General features: G+C 47.1%; 2 protein-coding genes across 2 annotated transcripts in view; one reads left to right on the top strand and one right to left on the bottom strand.

The window, feature by feature from the left end:
- DPYSL2 (dihydropyrimidinase like 2) overlaps positions 1–10,245 on the bottom strand; it is a 139,472-nt gene extending 129,227 nt beyond the window's left edge. Inside the window, exon 1 of the mRNA XM_010347762.3 lies at positions 9,605–10,245. Coding sequence (XP_010346064.2) covers positions 9,605–9,958 — 354 coding nt within the window. The 5' untranslated portion in view covers positions 9,959–10,245. The remainder of the gene's footprint in view (positions 1–9,604) is intronic.
- A 58-nt stretch (positions 10,246–10,303) lies between these two features.
- PNMA2 (PNMA family member 2) lies at positions 10,304–19,182 on the top strand. The gene is made up of 3 exons (XM_039461038.2): positions 10,304–10,470; positions 14,879–15,004; positions 15,308–19,182. Exon 3 carries the CDS (start codon positions 15,781–15,783, stop codon positions 16,873–16,875), a length of 1,095 nt encoding a protein of 364 aa, XP_039316972.1. The 5' UTR covers positions 10,304–10,470; positions 14,879–15,004; positions 15,308–15,780; the 3' UTR covers positions 16,876–19,182.
- Positions 19,183–21,488: the final 2,306 nt, after the last annotated feature.

Genomic DNA, 21,488 nt, shown 5'->3' with positions numbered 1-21,488 from the left:
AGGCTGGAGTGCAATGGCGCGATCTCGGCTCACCGCAACCTCCGCCTCCTGGGCTCAGGCAATTCTCCTGCCTCAGCCTCCTGAGTAGCTGGGATTACAGGCATGTGCCGCCATGCCCAGCTAATTTTTTTTTGCATTTTTAGTAGAGACGGGGTTTCACCATGTTGACCAGGATGGTCTCGATCTCTCGACCTCGTGATCCACCCACCTCGGCCTCCCAAAGTGCTGGGATTACAGGCTTGAGCCACCGCGCCCGGCCGCAAATTTTAAATTTTATTAAAATATATATATATACCCATATGTCTATATACATACATATATATGCACACACAAAGAAGGAGTTTTTTACATATGAACAAGATCTTCAGATAGAAGAATCAGGCTTATTCAATGTACAAACACTCAATAATACTGAGCTACTGCAAATGCTATTCTAAATCAATTTTAAAGCTCCCCAAAGATTTAGTTACATGAATATGATTCTAGGAAATCAGGAACTGGACCTCCTTTGCTAGATTTCAGAGGATCCAGCAGTTTTAAGAATAGCCAAGGATAATATAATACCAAAAGCATAAGCAACAAAAGAAAAAAAAATAGATAAATTGAATTTCATCAAAATTTAAAACGTTTGCATACCATCAAGCAACTAAAAGGACAATCCACAGAATGGGAGAAAATACCTGCAAACCATATATCTCATAAGGGCCTAGTATGAGAATACATAAAGAATTCACACAATTTAACAATATGACAAATAACCCAGCTAAAAAATGGACAAAGATTTGAACCGACGTTTCTTCAAAGAAGACACACAAATGGCCAATAAAGAACAAGAAAAGACTCTCAACATTATTCATTATTAGAGAATTCAAATTAAAGCCACAATGAGATACCAACTCCCACCCATTTGATGGTTATAATCAAAATAAGGAAAATAACAAGTATTGGCGAGGATGTGCAGAGGTTGGAACCTTCGAATGTTGCTGGTGGGAAGGTAAAATGGTGCAGCTGCTGTAGAAAAGAGTTTGGAAGTTCCTCAAAGAGCTAGACACAGAGTTATTATATCACCAGCAATTCTACTCCTAGGCAAAACACAAGAAGATTGAAAACTCTGGTTTGTTTATTTGTTTGTTTTGAGATGGAGAGTCTCTCTCTGTCACCCAGGCTGGAGTGCAGTGGCACGATCTCAGCTCACTGCAACCTCTGCCTCCCAGGTTCAAGTGATTCTCATGCCTCAGCCTTCTGAGTAGCTGGGATTACATGCTTGTGCCACTGTGCCTAGCTAATTTTTATATTTTTGGTAGAGATGGGATTTCACCATGTTGGCCAGGCTGATCTTGAACCCCTGACCTCAGGTGATCTACCCACTTTGGCTTCCCAAAATGCTGGGATTAAAGGCATGAGCCACCGTGCCTAGCCTTGAAAACAAATGTTTAAGATGAACCTTGAAAACATTATACTAAGTGAAAAAAGCCAGACACGAAAGGCTACATATTGTTTGAAATGTCCAGAAGATACAAATCCACTGGGAACAAAAAGCAGAAAGCAGATTAGTGATTGCTAGGGGCTGCAGGGAGTGGGAAACGGAAAGTACAAGATTTCTTTTGACCGGGTGATGAAAATGTTCTGGAATTAGACAGTGGCAATGGCTGCACAACATTGTGAATGTAGTAAAAGCCATTAAATTGTGCATGTCAAAAATGCCAAAACGAGAATTTTATGTTATGTGATTTTTGCCTTGATTTAAAAAAAAAAAAAAAAACAGTCATGGGCAGCATAGTTTTCTTTCAGAGCCTTTAGTGGAAATGGATAGAAGGAGCATTAGAGATTCCCAGCACAGCCTGATGACCGCTGAGGTCAGATGACTGAGCAGGTCACATGGCTAGTCAACGGCAGAGGCAGGACTACCAGCTGGTTTCACTCACTGCTTTCTGCACAGCCCAGGAATGCAGAGCCTCAGAATCAGAGCCCATGCACGTTATCTATCTATGCTCAAAAACAGAAGCCACAAGGCAGTATTTGTGTGCAGTACCTATGGTACTAAGTTACCACCAGCTGCAACCAACTAAATCAAATGTCCGTCAGCCCCACCTGCTGACGTTTTTGTTGCTGACTCTCATTAGTTTCATTTGCTTGTTCGAGTTTGTTATGGACTTTGTGTTTGTGTTCCCCTCTCCAAAATTCCTGTGTTGAAACCCTAACCCCTAATGGAATAGTATTAGCAGATAGGGCCTTTGGGAGGTGCATAGCCCGTGAGGGTGGAGCCCTCATAAACAGGACTAGTGACCTTATGAAAGAGACCCCAGAAAGCTCCCTTGGCCCCTTTCCACCATGTAAGAACACAAGGAGAAGATGGAAATCTGGAAACCAGAAAGTGGGTCCTCATCAGACACCAAATCTACCAGCATACTGATCTTGGACTTCCCAATCTTCAGAACCAGGAGAAATAAATGTTTCTTGTTTAAGCCACCTGGTCAGGGTGATTTGTTATCACAGCTGACTAAGACAATAATTTACATCAAGTATAAAAATGACACTGTCATCACATTTCTCTAATTTCTAATCTTAGAAAAGCATGTAATTCATACTGTCGCAGTTGGCTTGTGTCCCAGGGATATTTGAAGACATTTCTTGTGTTTTAAAAAATGATGGACAGAATGTCAGCAGTTTAGGGCACATTCATAAAGACGAATCAACTGTCCATTTTATAAATGGCTCCAAAGAGTACACTGCAAAAAACAAAACAAAACAAAACAAAACCCAAGCATTCAGAAGTTTTTTGCAATAATACATTCTTTGAAGATAAAACGAGAAAAAATAATTAATATCAAAAGCAAATCAGTATAGTACCAGAGTGATTAAAAAGCTTTCTGGTTAGTCACATATTCCTGGGTTCAAATCCTGCCTCTGGCTTTTCATTAGTAAATTGCTTTATGTATTAGTCTGTTCTCACCCTGCTAATAAAGATATACCTGAGACTGGGTAATTTATTAAGAAAAAGAGGTTTAATGGACTCACAGTTCCACATGGCTGGGGAGGCCTCACATCACAGTGGACGGTGAAAGGCTCATCTTAGACAGCAGCAGGCAGGAGAGAGAATGAGAACGAAGCAAAAGGAGAAACCCCTTTAAAAACCACAGACCTCGTGAGTCGTATTCACTACAATGAGAACAGGCTGGGGGAAAGTGCACCTGTGATTCAATTATCTCTCAGTGGGTCCTTCCCACAACATGTGGGAATTACGGGAATACAAGTCAAGATGAGATTTGGATGGAGACACAGCCAAACCATATCACTGTACAAATTACCTTTACCTTTATATATTTCATTTACAAAATAAGAATAACAACTACTTAATAGAGTCATCTTAGAATTAATTTTAAAAACGCATACAAAGCATTTAGCACAGGACTCAGCCCGTAGAAAATAAGAAGTTTAGGCCAGGCATGATGGCTCATGCCTGTAATCCCAGCACTTTGGGAGACCGAGGCAGGTGGACCATGAAGTCAAGAGTTCAAGATCAGCCTGGCCAAGATGGCAAAACCCTGTCTCTGCTAAAAATACAAAAATTATCTGGACATGGTGGTGGGCACCTGTAATCCCAGTTACTCAGGAGGCTGAGGTTGCAGTGAACCAAGATCGTGCCACTGCACTCCAGCCTGGGCAACAGAACAAGACTCCAACTAAAAAAAAAAAGAAGAAGAAGAAAGAAAGAAAAGAAAAAGAAAATACAGAGTTTAATGGTATGTAAAATATTTTGCCTGCAAAATTAAATTGTACCTTTATGTTTACTAGATATCTCTGGCCGTGTAACTCAGCCAGTGAGCCACAAAATTGACTATCAGGAGAAATATGGTACGAGATTAGGAAATCTTAGTTCAAATCCTAGTTTACACACTTACTAAATATCAAGACCTTAGGAATTAGGGAAGTAAATATCATTAAATCTCAGTTTCCTTATTTACAGAAAGCAAATAATGCCTGTATCAGCCAGTGTTGGGGCAAGCTTTTATTAATATAATAATATACTCTAAACACTCTAAAATGTAGAATCCAGAATTTAAAGGCACATTTTAGAGTTATATAATGCTACATAAATAACACGGCTTTCCTGGTAGAGGACTACAGTGGGACTGAAAACAAGAAACCTCTACTCCAGTCTTGGGATTATCACCTAGGCTCCAAGGAATGAAGTAGTTTTCAGAACATCACCTTCTTCACTTCCAGAATGAGGTAATTAAACAATCATTAGGTCTCTTGCAAGCTCTGACATTGAATGATGGTATCCGTTTGAATCCACAATCAATTCTGACTTCCCCTTCTTGCTCAAGAAAGTAAAGAGGGATGCATGCACCAAAGCACCCTGGAATATGTGGCCTGTCTTTTTTTTTTTTTTTTTTTTTTTAAGACGGGTTTTCACCATGTTGGTCAGGCTGGTCTTGAACTACCGACCTCAGGTGATCCACCCGCCTTGGCCTCCAAAGTGCTTGGATTACAGGCATGAGCCACCACATCTGGCCGTGGCCTGTCTTTACTAGGCTGTAAAAATTCTTCAGTTCTGCCCTGATTGCCATGGTATAGAACCATGAGTTTGTGAACCACACAATGCTGCATGTGCAACTATGCAAAGGTCATGGCCAGAAGTTGTCACTGGCTGTTCAAGGACAGCAATTCTTTTCTCCATCCTTGAGCTCCAAGGGGAAAGACGGTAGATGCTGGTTAGCTGGTAGGAGTTTTCTTCCACTTAGATTGTAGGCTCCAGACCTGCAGAAGGCTATTTCATCCCAAATCTAATCCTTCTTACTTCCTCCCACAATTAATTATTGCAGGCCAATTAATGAACAGCAACTTTTTGAATCATTAAAGACTTGTTATAATTTAACTAATTATAGAAATACAAGCTGGGCACGGTGGCTCACGCCTGTGATCCCAGCATTTTGGGAGGCGAGGCGGAGGCGGGCGGATCACGAAGTCAGGAGATCGAGATGATCCTAGCCAACATGGTGAAAACCCGTCTCTACTAAAAAAAAAAAAAAAAAAAAAAAAATTGCCAGGCATGGTGGCATACACTTGAGTCCCAGCTACTTGGGGTGCTAAGGCAGGGGAATCATTTGAATTCAGGAGGTAAAGGCTGCAGTGAGCCAAGATCAAGCCACTGCATTCCAGCCTGACGACACAGCAGACTGTCTCCAAAAAAAAAAAAAAAAAAAAAAAGAAAGAAAGAAAGATGATTCAGCCATTAAAAAAAGAAGGAATTTTATCACGTTATAACATAGATTAACCGTAAGGGCATTATGCTAAGTGAAATAAGCCAGTCACGAAGAACATACACGGTGTCATTCCACTTACGTGAGGAATCTAGAGTAGTCAAGCTGGCAGATACAGAAAAGAGAATGGTGGTTGCCAGGGGCTGGGAAGACGTAGAATGAGAGGTTGGTGTTTAATGGGTACACAGCTTCAGCTTGGGGGGATGAAAACATTCTGGAGATCAGTTGCACAACAATGTAAATATACCTAACACAACTGAACTGTACACTTGAAAATGGTTAAGGTGGCAAATTTTATGTTCTGTAAAAATTATTTTTTAACAACTAATTACATGATTAGTCCAATAACCAGTTGGGAAATCAAGAGCAAACAATAAATAAATCATCATTTCCTTCCCCTCTCCAAGTCCCCCCTACCCCACTTTCCTCCCTTTAAACCCAGGTGGGTCTTAGGGTTTTTTGAATCCTGAACACACAAATGCTTGTATCTCCTGTTTTGAATCAATATGACCTGTAAAGTGTCAAGGTTTTGCCTTTATTCCAGGCTTCCAGCCAAATCTTCACCACACACCCCACTAACTACACATTCATTTTGTTTAACAGACCAGTCTATTATCAAACACATATCTCTAGGGACAACTCAGGCATCAGTCATTCGCCTAAGAAGCAGATGGCTTTAATCCTTGGACTTTCTCTTTAACTTAGATAAATGCAAGATAAGAATTCTGAATGGGAGAAGGGAGGGCAAAGAGTGATTTTAGAACCTGTTGTCCTTTGGAAGAAAAAAGATCTAAAAGGGGCATCCTAAGGGGATGGAGTGGGAATGATGTCGAACAGTTAGAGGGGGGCTCCCAGGGCCAGAGAGACTCAACACAGGGACCCAGATGGAAGGGAGCCCCAGAAAGCACTTCGCAGACTCAGCGATGTTGCCAAACTCAGCAGCACTCTGCCGTTCACTCAGTGGCACCTGCCCTGGAGAAGAGGAGAATCACTCCCTGTCACTCCAGCCTGCATAGGTTGTTTGCTGCTGGGAGAGGGGCCTAGAGGCCCCTTTGGAAAGTATCCTTCTGGTCCAGCATCCCTGGTGGAGCCACTGGTTCTGGCTACACTGTGTCTGGGGTAGAATGGAGGAAGTTCCTAGGAGGAAGGAAAGAGGCTGAGGAACCCCTGGGCACTGACAAGGGAGGACTGGGCCAAAAGAGATGCTTTTCTTTTCTCTCTTCCAAGCGGCTCAGAGTCTTTCACAGTGGTAATCAATGTAACCTCACTGCAGCCCAAAGTGGACTTACAGGGAAAAGAGTTTAACAAGATAGACGCTTTCCTCATTCACAGTCACTGTACTAGCTCTTTTACTCTGCCAAAATCTGACATGCCAAGTCAAGCCACACCCATTGCTTTCTGGTGCTGCCTGGCTCACACTCTAAACATAATTTCATTCAGTTCCTGCAAATCCTCATGTCCTACATCTCTCATCTTCCATGACCCATGTGGCAGGTGAGTTAAGGAAGCCTGTCCTCTCCCTTCCCAAAGCCTTGTAGGGGAACAGCTGGCCTCTTAGTGCAACAGATGAGCAAAGTCAGGTCTGACTATACATTAACAACACATGAACACAGCTGCAAGAGAGGAGGGATGGTGTGAGTCAGGATCCCAGGATCCACCCACTCTCCATCTCCCCCACATCTCTTTGTGCCAGGGCTTCCAATTAGAATACACAGAGATGCTAGCACTCACCTGGCTCATTCAGTGAAAACTAAGTAATAACGAATCAACTCAGTCAAATTGGTGGGCCAATTGTGCTTTTTGGAAATTATTATTGTTATATGATAGAAACACATGTTCACCCACAGTCTTTGCACTTTTGTATAGACATGAGATATTGAAACATTGCAAGTACTGATCCAGGTAAATGATCTTAGTCATGAATGACAACATCTCATTGAATAGGCCTTATATGATAAGGCAAGATTAAACATGAAAACTCAGGGGAAGGGGCTGCAGAAAGGCCAAGCTAGAATCGCCCTCTATTACAAATAACTGGGCAACTGAAGCCAATGTGGATTGCAGTCTAAAACTGCCTTGAAGTTTGTTTGAGTATTTTTCTCTTCAAATCTTCCTCTCTCCGTGCCTTAGATTTACAATTTAGAATTTCAAACATCTACACTTCCAAATGGCCAAGAAAAAAGAAGTGTTATTCAACACAGTGGAACTATGGCTTTCAAACTTGAGCTTTAATTCACTTCTATCATAATAGGGGTGGCCACTTTCAAACCCTATCCCCTGATCTGTCTTTTTTTTTTTTTTTTTTTTTTGAGACGGAGTTTCGTTCTTGTTGCTCAGGCTGAAGTGCAATGGTGCAATCTCAGATCACTTCAACCTGTCTCCCAGGTTCAAGCAATTTTCCTGCCTCAGCCTCCCGAATAGCTGGGATTACAGGCATGCACCACCACGCCTGGGAACTTTGTATTTTTAGTAGAAACACGGTTTCTCCATGTTGGTCAGGCTGGTCTTTAACTCCGGACCTCAGGTGATCCACCTGCCTCAGCCTCCCAAAGTGCAGGGATTACAGGCGTGAGCCACCGTGCCTGGCCAATCTGCCATTTTTACATGATCTCTTCTTTATTCTCCAATTGTTTCTCTGCTTCCTCTAGGAGATCAGAATCTCCAGCATAACTTGCCATGCATGAGGCTACTCACTGAACCATGATGCTATACGATTTTGGCCTTCATCCAATGTATTCACATAGGGAAGTGTTTCACGAACACTCACTCAGCTTTCAGTATAAGCTTACATTATTAGAAACTGTTACTTCAATTGTCTCATCACTTGGAACAAAGCAAGTTTTTTGGATTTGAGACACTCCCTTATATGAATATATTAGAGGGTAGGGCTGTGGGTGGATATAAGTTATTAGTTGTGTCACCTTTTACAGATGACTTATTTTTCCTAAACTTGATCCTACAAACGTCAAAAGCTGCAAAATTCTATGTCACATCAGCAGACAGTCACATCATGCCCCAGGCATCATCACCGACTCTGAATTGTTCTCAAATTCTGTCACTGTAAGTACACAAATGTAAATGCTTGTGGAATCCCTTGGTGAATATGTATAGACCACTCCCAACTACTCTGGAAGCCCTCTGAGAAGAAGAAACCTCTTGCACTTTGTATAACTAACCTTCCCCCTGCCCTGCAAGGCAAGGCACACAATAGGTATTCAATAAATAATCATTCATTCATTGACTTCTCATCTTCACCAGTGAGCATGGGAGGGAAACAGAAAAGGTGTTAAAACATTTTGTACTGTAAATTACCAGTTAAGAAACTAAGGCTGTGGAAAAGGATTACACTAGTGTAAGGATCACTCAGATAAAGAAAGAATTGTGGTGTGAGACGGTTACTGCGCTAAAAATGCTCACTGTTCAGATTTGTCAGAGGGTGAAAAACACTTTCTATAATCAAGGTTGATCAAATTGGCCTTTGTTTTCCTCATTAACACAAGAAGAGGGTCCAGTCTTCTTCAATAGTCTATTTCGAATGCGAGGGTTCCCCCCGCCCACCCCGTTTCCTTGTCTTTTTGACCCTTTGAACATAACCCACTCAGTTCCCCGATTCCTAAAGCGCCTCCCACAAAGCGGCTTGGGGAGCGCTCTGGAAAGCCCTGGCTGAGACACTTATTGGAACTTTGTTCCCCATATAGGTTATTTAGGAGCGTCTCGGTTTCCTCGGGCGACTCCAGGGCCTCCCAGGCTCTTCTCAGGCTGCCAGCAGGAGTCAAGGGCGGTGAGGTGCTCCGAGGCGGTACGGGGGGCGCTGACCATGGTCCTGGCCTCGGAGCTCGGGAAGTGAGCGCAGGAGGCTCCGGCGGAGGCTGCAGGGAGCCGCCGTCGGAACCCTCGCCCCTCCAGACCACCCGGGAGCCGCGGGCCTTCACGCAAAGCCTCCACCCCACGCTCCGAGCCGCCTCAAAAAAGGGTGGGGCACCCAGCCGCAGCTGCAATCGGAAGCCGCCCGGGAAGGTTTCAGAAGAATGGAACCGCGGACAACCCTTCCCAGGCGACCACCGCCCGCCCCAGCCCGGGATCAGCCCATCCCCTCTGCACACCCCCCACCTCCCAAGCTCAAGGAGACGCGGGCAGCCTTTGTGGGCGCACGGCCGCCCACCGCCCAGCCCCAGCCTCGCCGCACCCTGCGAGGAGAAGGGGCGGGGGGTGCGCGTGCAGATGCGGGAGGCGAGGTCCAGGGCGGGGCATGAAGACGGGCGCGCCGGGCTCAGGGGCGAGGGAGGGGCGATCCCCGCGCCCCGTCCTCGGTCTCCACCCCCCACCCCCACACCGACCTGGTCGTAGATGTTCTGCAGGGCTTCCTTGCCCGAGGCCCTCCGGATCTCCACCTTCCGGCCCGATTCAACAGATGGCTCCCCGCCGGCGCGCCGGCCCTGCCGCGAGTACGGCGGCTGCGGGTCCGGGCCCAAGTGGGCGACGTCCCGCTGCTGAGCTACCACCTGCCCCGAGCCCCGGCCCACCGACAGCGAGTCGAAGTCGATGGTCTTGTTCTCCGAGGACCCTTCCACCGGGCAGAACATGCCACAGAATTTCTGCCGGGGCTTGGGGCTGCCGGAGCCCAGGTTTTTAAAAAAGGCAGGGACCTCTTCGTCCTCTGCCGCCTTCCCGGATTGCTTTCTCTCGGCCATGGCTCGGGGGCTCGGAGAGGGTACTCGCCGTCCGTCCGTCCGTCTGCCGGTCCCTAAGTCTCCCTCGCGGTGTGCACAAGCCCCCTAGCTGCTGCCGCTCGCCGCCCACCGCAAGGTGCACAGAAAGGAAGGAGGGCTGGCGAGCCGGCGACCCACCCTCCCGGTCCCTCCCCCTGACCCCGCTTCTCCCCTCCCTGCCCACGCCCCCCGCGGCCACCGCGCGAGCTCGGGCGAGCGGCAAAGTTGGATCTGGGAGGGTGGCCGCTGCGGCTGCGGGAGCGGAGAGGCTGCCAGTTCCCGGCAGCGCAGGGAGGAGGGAGGCGCGGGCGGGGCGCGGGCGGGGCGCGGCGCCGGGGAGGGGAGCGGCGCGCAAGGGAGGGCAGGAGGGGAGGGAAGAAGAGAAAGAGGGGAGGGCGGCACCGCCCCTAGCCCAGAGCTCCGGAAGTGAAGCGGCCAGACCAACGGCTAATGGATGCGGAGCGGAGGGCTCGCTGACAGCTCTCCGCGCCTGGGTAAGTATCGGGCCGGGAACCTGGTGTGAGGACCCGAGGGCGCAGCCCCCGGCCTCTGTGCCCCTCTCCCCCACCTGCCCGGCCCAGGCACCTCTACCTGTAGCGAGGCGGAATTCGGCCAGGGTCGATGGCGCACTCTGGCTAGGGCTCCCGCTCCGTTACCCTGGGTGTGAGCTGGTGGATGGGAAAAGGGGACCAGCCGGGCGCCAGGCTACTCCAGGTGTGGGAAGGGGGGCGGCACTGAAGATGAACAAGGGGTGGCACAGGACGGGGGCAGCCGAGACGCTGGACACCCAAGCTTCACTTTGCCCACTGGCCTTGGCAGGCTTCAGGGAGCAGAGAGACTAAAACCCTAAGGTTCCCGCTTCGTGCATCCACTTTGGTGCGGTTGAGGTGGCGGGTGGCGGGTGGCGGGTGGGGGGGACACAACATGGCGGGAAGAAATGCAGAGTGGCGTAGCAGATGGGAGACGAGTACAGAGAGAGACGCAGGTCTGCGGTTTATAAGGGTGTAGCAAAGAGTGCAGTGCGGAATTCCAGCCCAGTGCCATGTCTTAGAGAGGGGGTGCAGACCCGCTCTATTGCCCAAGGGCACCATGGACCGTTTCTGCACCACTGCGCCAAAAAGGACGCAGGAACATGTCGCGATTTGGTTTCTTCTGCTCCCCCCACCAAATAATAATAATAATAATAAAAAGTGGGTTGGGGGAGAAACAAATTGAAACCCCTTCCCCAAATCTCCAGCTGTTCCCGGAGCCCCAGTGCCCCGCCTGGTTCCCCCGCCCCTGTTGCGCACTGCGCCACAGCCGCGGCGTTTCCCAGGTTACCAGATGCCACGTGTTTGGGAGTGAGCGCGGGTGCGCATCTGGTGCGGAGTAGGAGGTAGGTTGTGAGTACCGTGAATTGTGTGGGGCCAAGCGGAGGAAAGGTACGTAGGAACTTGGTGTGTGTGTGTGCAGGTAGTGGAGCTACTGCAACCGGGGTGGTAAGTAACCGGGGAGCAATTGGATTTGCTGCGTAACACGGTCAGTGCGGGTTCTTCATTGCTTATTCCCATCTCCACGTCCTTTCTGCGTTATCAGTCCTTGCCTCTGCCCGATGACAGCCCCTCCTCTCTTTCCACAGTGGCAAGATCCTGCGGAAATGGTGCCCCTCCTTTGGCGGCCCGGGAGGGAGGTCTGGGCATGCTCAGTAATCAGGGTGGGTTTGGGCTGAGAGGCCGTTTCCCGCAAGGCCATCGCGCAGGGACTTGTGACCAGAAATCCTGTCCCATTGTCAACCCAGGAGTAAATGCCGTTACCAGCCACTCCCACCATCCAATTTTGAGGGATAGTTTGGTGAACAGTTGCATCTAGTGGACCACCAGTTGCAGTTTGAAGATCAGCCCACCATGATGGTAGAAAGTCGTCTCCGGATGAGAAAGGGAGACTGAGGAAGAATATAGGAGTGGAGGGGCTGAGAGAACCCGAGGAGCCAGATGCGCTTTGCATTTGAATAAAGCATTTGAAAAAAAAGCGATTCCAACTGAATTACATCATTTCCCACTCACAGCCCCCTGTAAGATTCACGCTTATCAGCACTGCTTTCCAGGTTGGGAAACAGATTTAGAGAGCTTGGTCCAAGGTTGGGTATTTACTTATGTGATTCAACAGTTCCAGTGGGGGTCTTCCACGTCAAAGTCTGGCTTCTTTTCCAGCTTGTCCTGTGACCCCCTTTATGTGAGAAAATACAAGGTTCTTCTATTTCTACCATATCCAGATATTTCCATCTGTGGCCCTATTGTATATGAAGGGTATTTCTTGCCATGTTTTTATTAGAAAGTCACACTACAGGCCGGGCGCGGTGGCTCAAGCCTGTAATCCCAGCACTTTGGGAGGCCGAGGCGGGTGGATCACGAGGTCAAGAGATCGAGACCATCCTGGTCAACATGGTGAAACCCCGTCTCTACTAAAAATACAAAAAATTAGCTGGGCATGGTGGCGCACGCCTGTAATCCCAGCTACTCAGGAGGCTGAAGCAGGAGAATTGCCTGAACCTAGGAGGCGGAGGTTGCGGTGAGCCGAGATTGCGCCATTGCACTCCAGCCTGGGTAACAAGAGCGAAACTCCATCTCAAAAAAAAAAAAAGAAAAAGAAAGTCACACTACCGGTCACATTAGGAGGAAGAGGCATCATAAGATAGCCTGACTTCAAGAATCGTGGCAGTCATTCTGTAGACCATAGAGATGCTTCTCTCTGGGCAGTGTCTTTTTACATTCTGTTTCCTCTAAATATCCCAGTGGGCAGGAAAGTTGCCCCCAGTTGTGTTTTTGTTTTTGTTTTTATTTTCAGACAAGAGTCTCACACTGTGACCCAGGCTGGAATGCAGTGGTGCAAACGCAGCTTACTGTAGCCTTGACCTGCTGGGCTCAAGCAATCATCCCTCCTCAGCCTCCCAAGTACTTGGGACTACACATGAGTGCCACATGCCCAGCTAATTTTTTTATTTTTACTTTTTGTAGAGACAAGGTCCTACTATGTTGTCCAGGCTGGTCTCAAACCCCTGGGCTCAAGTGATCTTCCCACCTTGGTCTCCCAAAGTGCTGTGTTCACAAATGTGAGCCACTGCACCTGGCCCTCTCCTCACCAGCCCCCATATTTTAGAAAGGAAAAGTCAGGCATAGAGAAGTCAGAAGTCTCAGGTCCCTGGGGCTCCTGGGCACAGGGGTGAAGTAGCATTTTGCCCTCCTGGCTCTCTGGCACCCCTAGTGTCTTCAGCACCTCCCTAAAGACTCTAGAGATGTGTGCACAGCAGGAGCAGCTGCTGATACAGGTAAAGGACAGCATTGTGGCATATGGCCCCCATTTGAGTTGATGAAGATGTTTAGGCAAAGAGGGAAATGGTTGCAGCCCCCAACACACACTATGCAGTGGTAACTGGGCGGTATTAGGAACTCTTTTTTCTTTTTTGAGACAGAATCTCACTCTGTCACTGAGGTTAGAGTGCAGTGATACAATCTCAGCTCATTGCAACTTCTGCCTTCCAGATTCAAGCAATTCTCCTGCCTCCCAAGTAGCGGGGATTACAGGCATGCGCCACCATACCAGGCTAATTTTTGTATTTTTAATAGAGATGGGGTTTTGCCACGTTGGTCAGGCTGGTCTTGAATTCCTGACCTCAGGTGATCCACCTGCCTTGGCCTCCCAAAGTGCTGGGATTACAGGCGTGAGTCCCCATGCCCAGCCAATTCTAACTTTTTTACATTCTCTAATCTCCACAGACTATCCAGAACAAACTCCTTGATAGATGAGCTTCCTCCTTTTTTCTCAAATGATGGGTTAAAGTTCAAATGCTAGGACAGGCTGGGCATTGTGTTCCATAAGTGTGGTTCAGTACTGTGGGTGGCTGTAGCAGGAGGATCACTTGAGCCCAGGAGTTCGAGACCAGGCTGAACAACATAGGGAGACTCTGTCTCCACAAAAAATTAAGATACTAGCTAGGAATGGTGGCACGTGCCTTTGGTCCTAGGTACTTAGGAGGTTGAGGTTGGAGGATCGCTTAAGCCCAGGAGAGGTCAAGGCTACAGTGAGCCATGTTTACACCACTGCATTCCAGCTTAGGCAGCAGAGTGAGACCTGTCTCAAAAAAACAAAAACAGAAGCAAATGCTAGGAGAAAGTGTTGTGCTAGTAACTTACTGTCTTAGTCTATTTTGTGTTACTGTAAAGGAATACCTGAGGCTGGGTAATTTATAAAGAAAAGAGGTGAATTTCGCTCACAGTTCTGCAAGCTGTACAAGAAGTATGGTGCTGGCATCTGAACCTGAGGACCCCGCAGGAAGCTTCCAATCACAGCAGAAGGCAAAAGTGGAGCAGATGTGGCAAGAGAGGGAGCAAGAGTGAAGGGCAGGAGGTGCCAGTCTCTTTTTAACAATCAGATCTGGAGGAAACTAATATAGCAAGAACCCACTCATTACCCCAAGGATGGCACCAAGCCATTCATAAGGGGTCCACTCCCATGACCCAAACACATCGCACCAGGCCCCACCTCCAATACGGGGGATCACATTTCAGCATGAGATTTGGAGGGGACAAACATTCAAACTATTTTACTTACCATTCATAGCAAAACCAAAACCCAAATGTGTGTTTGCAAAGCCTTCCAGACACAACAAAAGAGAATTAATTCATAATTCCAAATTTAACTTAGTCTGACCTGAGATTTTTTTTCCTGAATTGTTATACCTAAATTAAACTATTTTTAAATGTTTGAGTGATTCCTAGTTAGTTTTGTTAAACAAAGAAGTAAAGCAACTTAATTTTGAGTAGCATTGTGAAGGATTGTCGTATTTTTTGAATAAGTGCATTAACGGTCTTTCTACTGAATATTAATGAAGCATCAATACCTATTCTTATTATTTATATGTAACAGGGCAGCTTGGCTTGGCTGAAGCTAAGACTCAGACACATCATTGTGTGGAGGTGGGTGACGTCTTCCTGTGCTAGAAGGTGAATAATAAGCTCAACTCTTGCAGAACACGCGGGAACACATAAACAGGTATTTAGCCGCATCTCCTGATTTCATCTTTCACATGGCAAAGACCTTGAATCCTGTCCTTAACTGGGGTCAGACATTAATCAACAGGTCTGATAAGGTTATAGTGGGGACACCAAATTTCCTTGGAGTCCTCGAGAGGAAAAAAGTCACAGCAAGCAAAGAAGGGGTCTGACAGAGTGGGGCAGATGCAAGCACACTGTGAAACAGAACCCTCATCTTCCCCCAGTTCCATTCCAGACTAGAGCACGGATGCTTCCTGGGACAGAGAGTGCTGGGTCGTAAAACTGAACCTTGTTTCACTAGGGGTCCAAGGCGCCCTGCTGGGAGACTTCTCTCCAAGAGTTCTGGGTGCCATACTGGAAGGCATTTTCCCACCAACTGGAGAGAGGCGAAACAGAGACCAGGAGGCTGTGGAGAAAGCAGCTGTCCCAGGTGCCTCAACTATCAGAGAAGCGTCGGTGTCACGTGGCTGCCAGCATCTTTGAGAAGATCATCTGCAAGCAGACTTCAGAGCTGCAGGCAGAGGTGTGGTTAGAACTGACTTAGAACTCAGGTCTAAACACCACAAGAAGTCCTGAGTTCTTGCCACTGGGTAGGGCAGGGTTATTTGTCCAGAAAACTTTGTGACTATCTTGGAGGGACCTAGCCTGGGACCCATTCACTGGTGGGTTCTAAGGTTAGAGGCTCATCCGGGATACTTTCAATACTAAGTCAGTGCATAGCAACCACTAACAGGTTGGTACCCGTAGAGTCGGAGCGGGTCAGTTCTTGGGAAGATGGCACTGGCACTCTTAGAAGACTGGTGTAGGATAATGAGTGTGGATGAGCAGAAGTCACTAATGGTTACCGGGATACCGGTGGAGTATGAGGAGGCTGAGATTCAGGAGGTCCTTCAGGAGACTTTAAAGTCTCTGGGCAGGTATAGATTGCTTGGCAAGATATTCCGGAAGCAGGAGAATACTAATGCTGTCTTACTAGAGCTTCTGGAAGATACTGATGTCTCAGCCATCCCCAGTGAGGTCCAGGGGAAAGGGGGTGTCTGGAAGGTGATCTTTAAGACCCCCAATCAGGACACTGAGTTTCTGGAAAGGCTGAACCTCTTTCTAGAAAAAGAGGAGCAGACCATCTCGGGTATGTTTCGAGCCCTGGGGCATGAGGGCGTGTCTCCAGCCACGGTGCCCTGCATCTCACCAGAATTACTGGCCCATCTGTTGGGACAGGCAATGGCACACGCGCCTCAGCCCCTGCTACCCATGAGATACCGGAAACTGCGAGTGTTCTCGGGAAGTGCCGAGCCAGCCCCGGAGGAAGAGCCTTTTGAGGTCTGGTTGGAACAGGCCACGGAGATAGTCAAAGAGTGGCCGGTAACAGAGGCAGAAAAGAAGAGGTGGCTGGCGGAGAGCCTGCGGGGCCCTGCCCTGGACCTCATGCACATAGTTCAGGCAGACAACCCGTCCATCAGTGTGGAAGAGTGTCTGGATGCCTTTAAGCAGGTGTTTGGGAGCCTGGAGAGCCGCAGGACCTCCCAGGTGAGGTACCTGAAGACCTATCAGGAGGAAGGAGAGAAGGTGTCGGCCTATGTGTTACGGTTAGAAACCCTGCTCCGGAGAGCGGTGGAGAAACGCGCCATCCCGCGGCGCATCGCGGACCAGGTCCGCCTGGAGCAGGTGCTGGCCGGGGCCACTCTTAACCAGACGCTGTGGTGCCGGCTCAGGGAGATGAAGGATCAGGGCCCGCCCCCCAGCTTCCTTGAGCTAATGAAGGTAATACGGGAAGAGGAGGAGGAAGAGGCCTCCTTTCAGAATGAGAATATCGAAGAGCCAGAGGGAGGAGATGGCTATGGCCGCTGGGATCATGAGGGGGAGGACTGAAAGCCACCTGAGTGCAGGGCCACAGCCAGTGGGCCTAGGGACATGCGCCTTGCTAGGCTAAGAACTTTAAAGAATTTTTCTCTTTAATCTATGGGACTGAAATCAAGGCATGAAACCCAATTATTGACATTTTTTCCTTCCTTCCTTCTTTCCTTCATTCCGTCCTTCCTTTTATTCTTTCTTCTTTCTTGGGTCTCACTCTCCTCGCCCAGGCTGGAGTGCAGACGCACAATAATCTCGGCTCCCTGCAGCCTTGACTTCCCAGGCTCAGGCTCAGGTGTTCCTGACACCTTAGCCTCCCAAGTACCTGGGACTACAGGCATGCTCCACTACGCCTAGCTTTTTTTTTTTTTTTTTTCCTGTATTTTTAGTAGAGACAGGGTTTTGCTAGGTTGCTCAGGCCAGTCTGGAACACCTAGGCTCAAGCGATATGCCCAACTCAGCCTCCCAAAGTTCTGGGATTACAGGCATGTGCCACCATGCCCAGCCAGAAAAATCACCCAGTGATTTTTCTTTTTTTAAAGAATGTATCTACGAGTTTCTTAGACTCTATGTAGATTACTAATGAACAAGAGATTAGACTCCAAATATTAGGTAGTAAATCTGAAGGAATCTGAAACACTCGTACTTCCCATTTTCTTTAAGTAATCCCAAGTAGACTAGAGTTGGCCCATACCATAGAAGAAAGAATTGGCAGTCAAACAAAAAAAACCTTTTGTAATTATGTTTGAAAAATAAAGCTATTTGACTTGTCAGCTGTTTTCCTTTCTAAATCAGCAAATTTTCTCTGAGTACAGAAATTCTCTGTACGAGGAGTTACCAGACTACAGCTCTAACCTGCAGTTGAGCAGTTATAAATCTACAAAATGGGCCCTGCCCTCAGAGGTTCTAGTCTACATGAGGAGATGATCTAGACAGGTAAAAGGCTAACTAACCCTTTGTGTAAATAACCCCAGTAAAAGTGTCATCACTCCATGAATAGGAGCATCTCCACCTGCAGATTTTTGTCGTTGTGGTTGTTGTTGTTTTAACCTGGGAATCAGTCCTGCCTTTCTGCCAGGTGTCAGATGGATGGTCCCAGAACTATGTGCTGTGTCAGGCCCTGAAAACACAGATGACTCAACCTAAGCTCTGCTTTCAAGAAGTCCCCAGCCTTGGAAAAATATAAAATAATTTTTGTATTTTTAGTAAAAACAGGGTTTCACCATGTTGGCCAGGCTGGTCTTGAACTCCTGACCTCGAGTGATCCACTCACCTCAGCCTCCCAAAGTGCTGGGATTACAGGCATGAGCCACCACACCCAGCCTAATCTTTGACTCTCTGGTAAATAACAGCTAGATTAAAATGGGCTGATAACCAAATTTTAGCACATTAGCATTCACCACCAGGTTTGATTTTATTTCCAGATTGGCTCATTTTGTGTAGATCTTGGAGCAAAGCTTCCTTTATGGTATCTGTGTACGTATCCAAACTTCCTTTAACTGTACATAGATTTAAAAGTAGTAGCACCACGTGGGTGTTTAGATCAGACCTGTGTATGTCGTGTGTCATGTAAGTGTGTGCGTGCAGTGCAGAGGAACACCATTTAGTTATACGTGCTAGCCAAAGCTCCAACACAATTGATGTATGGTCTCATGGTAGATTTGTGCATACTGTAAATAAATTGCTTAGCTTATCTAGACATCAGTTTCCACCTCTGAAAAATGAGAAGATGAGAGTACACAGTTGTGATGAGGATCAGATAACTTAATGCTTTTTAAGCACTTTGCATGACATCTGGAACGCAGAAAGCCCTCAGTACGTTGAGACTGTTAAGATTTTCGTGATGTTCCTGCCTGCTCAATGCATGCCGTCTTTATTGTTCTGACAGTTGTGTGATAACAAGTTAATATGCTTCCAGTTGACTCCCAGGCTACCTTGGTGTTAGAAACTATTTCCGCGCTTGCTGTAAATTTGAGTACTTCTTGTTTTTTTTATATTTGTGATGACTCTTCCAGCAGCTGTTGACAATTGTTAGAGGTTTGACTTTTAAATAGTCACTTATTTTTTCTGATTGTGGTTTGGTTTAACTAAAGAATATCCTGGGATTGTAAGAAAAGCATTTTTTAAGAGGTATCATTTGTGATCAATTCTCTTTCTAAATTGTAGTTTTAATACTGTTTGACCAAAGTGATACAATTGTTACCATGACACTCTAATTTCATGTGTTTTTGTATTTGTGAAAGTGGTCTCATTGTCATTTCTTGACAGTATACAAAGTAAAATGTTATAAATGTGAAGTTATCAAATAAATACATGCTAATAGAATCCTGAGTTTTTCTGATTTGTAAAAATGGCCTGTATAAACTACTGCTTGAAGAAGGAGCTCCGTCACTGAAAAGTTTTGAGAGATAAGTTGAAAAATCAAGCTAAAGCCAAAAGGTCTTGAACTCCCCTAGGCAAGAAAACCTCAAAGCAAAAAAGTGATTGAATAAGAATACTTGAACTATGTCTCCGAAGACAAGAGAGAGCTCAGTCCACCATCATCAATTTCTCTTTGAAAATATATAGAAACAACAGATGGAAGCCAGTTCCCTCAGAGAGCGCCAACTCATTTGCTTAGGAAAATAACTACAGATGAATTCCCAGGCTCTATTCTGCTTAGGGTGAATGACCCTGAAGGTAGAATATTGCTTTTCTAGGCTGAAATCCCCCACTTTTTTCCTTTTTTTTTTTTTTTTTTTTGAGACAACGTGTCACCCAGGCTGGAGTGCAGTCACACGACCTTGCTCACTGCAAACTGCCTACCAAATTTAGGTGATTCTTATGCCTCAGCCTCCCGGGTAGCTGGGATTACAGGGTTGCGCCACCACAGCCCAACTAATTTTTTGTATTTTTAGTAGACACGGGGTTTTACTGTGTTGATCAGGCTGGTCTTGAACTCCTGGGCCTCCCAAAGTGCTGGGATTACAGGTGTGACCCACCGCACCTAGCCTGAAGTCACCTTTTATTCAATGGATGTGTATGAGAGGAAATTCCTCTTGCCTTTGGCCTTCTTGAAATTGCTTCTCCTCTTTTTTTCTAAAGTCTGATGAGGGAGTATTTTTCATTGGGCCATACGCGCTGCAGACCAGTCCATTGAAGAGGAATATCCCAGGGGGGTCCAACACCATCTCCCATTCACCCAAGTAAACTCTCCAAGGGGTGGTGTCACTTTAAACTTCACAATTCTCCAGGCCTGACTCTCAAACAGGCTCCAAGATTCTCGAATCACTGCTGAGGATAACTTTCCACCAGGGCTGTCTGGTGAAGATTGAGGCCGTCAGCCTTCTGCCTTTCCAGGCCTTAGGTGTCACCTGCCATGCACCTGCACCAGCCATCCCCACCAGGCCACCCCTCCTCTTGTGTTCTGCTGCCCATCTTAAATGCAAGATCTAGCTCAGCAGCTCTCGGCTTTGCTCTCCTTTCCCTGCTATGCCGTGCTTCCAGCCTACGTTCTGGACATTCCAGGGCATCTCTACAAACCAGCCTGGATCATCAGAGTCCTTACTGAATACCTTGTCACCATCTTCCTGCATTGAACTCTAGTCCTCCTGCAAGTCCTCTGTGGCCTGTGCAGTCCCTGGAGGGGAAGCAGCTCAGGAGAGGCTGGAAGGTGGTGGTAGCATTCCACCTAGCTCACTCTCACCCCATCCCACTTGCAAATACATTTGTTCCTTCCTGGCATAAGCTCACCCACTCTGTCTCACCACCTGCTGTGGAGTAGCCCTGACAGCCTGGATGACGGCAATGACAAAGCAACCCAAGGCAGGGAGGAGTCCCTTTAGGGTTGAATGTGGCCCGGTGTTATCTAAAGCAACAAAGAAGAGGAAGAAAAATACAATGACCGTGAGATGTGTCCAAGGAAGCCCTATAGAAGTGGAACAGCAAAGAGTGTTGGAAGCCAGCATTTCGAAGGAGTGGAGCCTGAGATGAAATGTAGAAGCTAAGTAAGGAGATCGGAGACAAGTGTCAAATGTGCTGCAGGCTTGATTTATGTTGTCAAACGTGCTGCAGGCTTGATTTATGTTAGCCACCAGCAGAATCTTTGAATGGTCTGAAGGCCCAAGATCAGGGCAGACATCTCGCTTATTCCCTGTCTGTCAGGGTGAGCCAGGAATTCCTTGAGTTTGCTCAGGGAAGACTTACACTCATGGAGAAGCTTTTTTGCAGAGAAAGATGGTGCCTGTAAGTAGGCCTCTCAGAATCTAGCCTTTTCAGGCTGTGTGCGGTGGCTCACGCCTATAATCCCAGCACTTTGGGAGGCTGAGGCAGGAGGATCATTTGAGCCAGGAGTTCAAGCCCAGCCTGGGTAACTTAGCAAGACCCCATCTCTACAAAATGTTTTTTAAAATAGATTAGTCATGCATGATGGCATAGGCCTGTGGTCCCAGCTATTCAGGAGGCTGAAACAGGAGGATCACTTGAGCCCAGAAGGTCAAGGCTGCAGTGAGCCATGATCACACCACTGGACTCCAGCCTGGGTGACAGGCTGGGAGACCCTGTCTCAAAAAAAAAAAAAAGAAAAGAAAAGAAAAGAAAAAGAAAAGAGAAAGGAGGGAAGGAGGGAAGGAGGGAAGGAGGGAGAAAGGAAG

Source organism: Saimiri boliviensis, chromosome 13, assembly GCF_048565385.1.
Source record: "Saimiri boliviensis isolate mSaiBol1 chromosome 13, mSaiBol1.pri, whole genome shotgun sequence".
NCBI classification, from domain to species: Eukaryota; Metazoa; Chordata; class Mammalia; order Primates; family Cebidae; genus Saimiri; species Saimiri boliviensis.
This window is presented reverse-complemented; position numbering and strand designations above follow the sequence as displayed.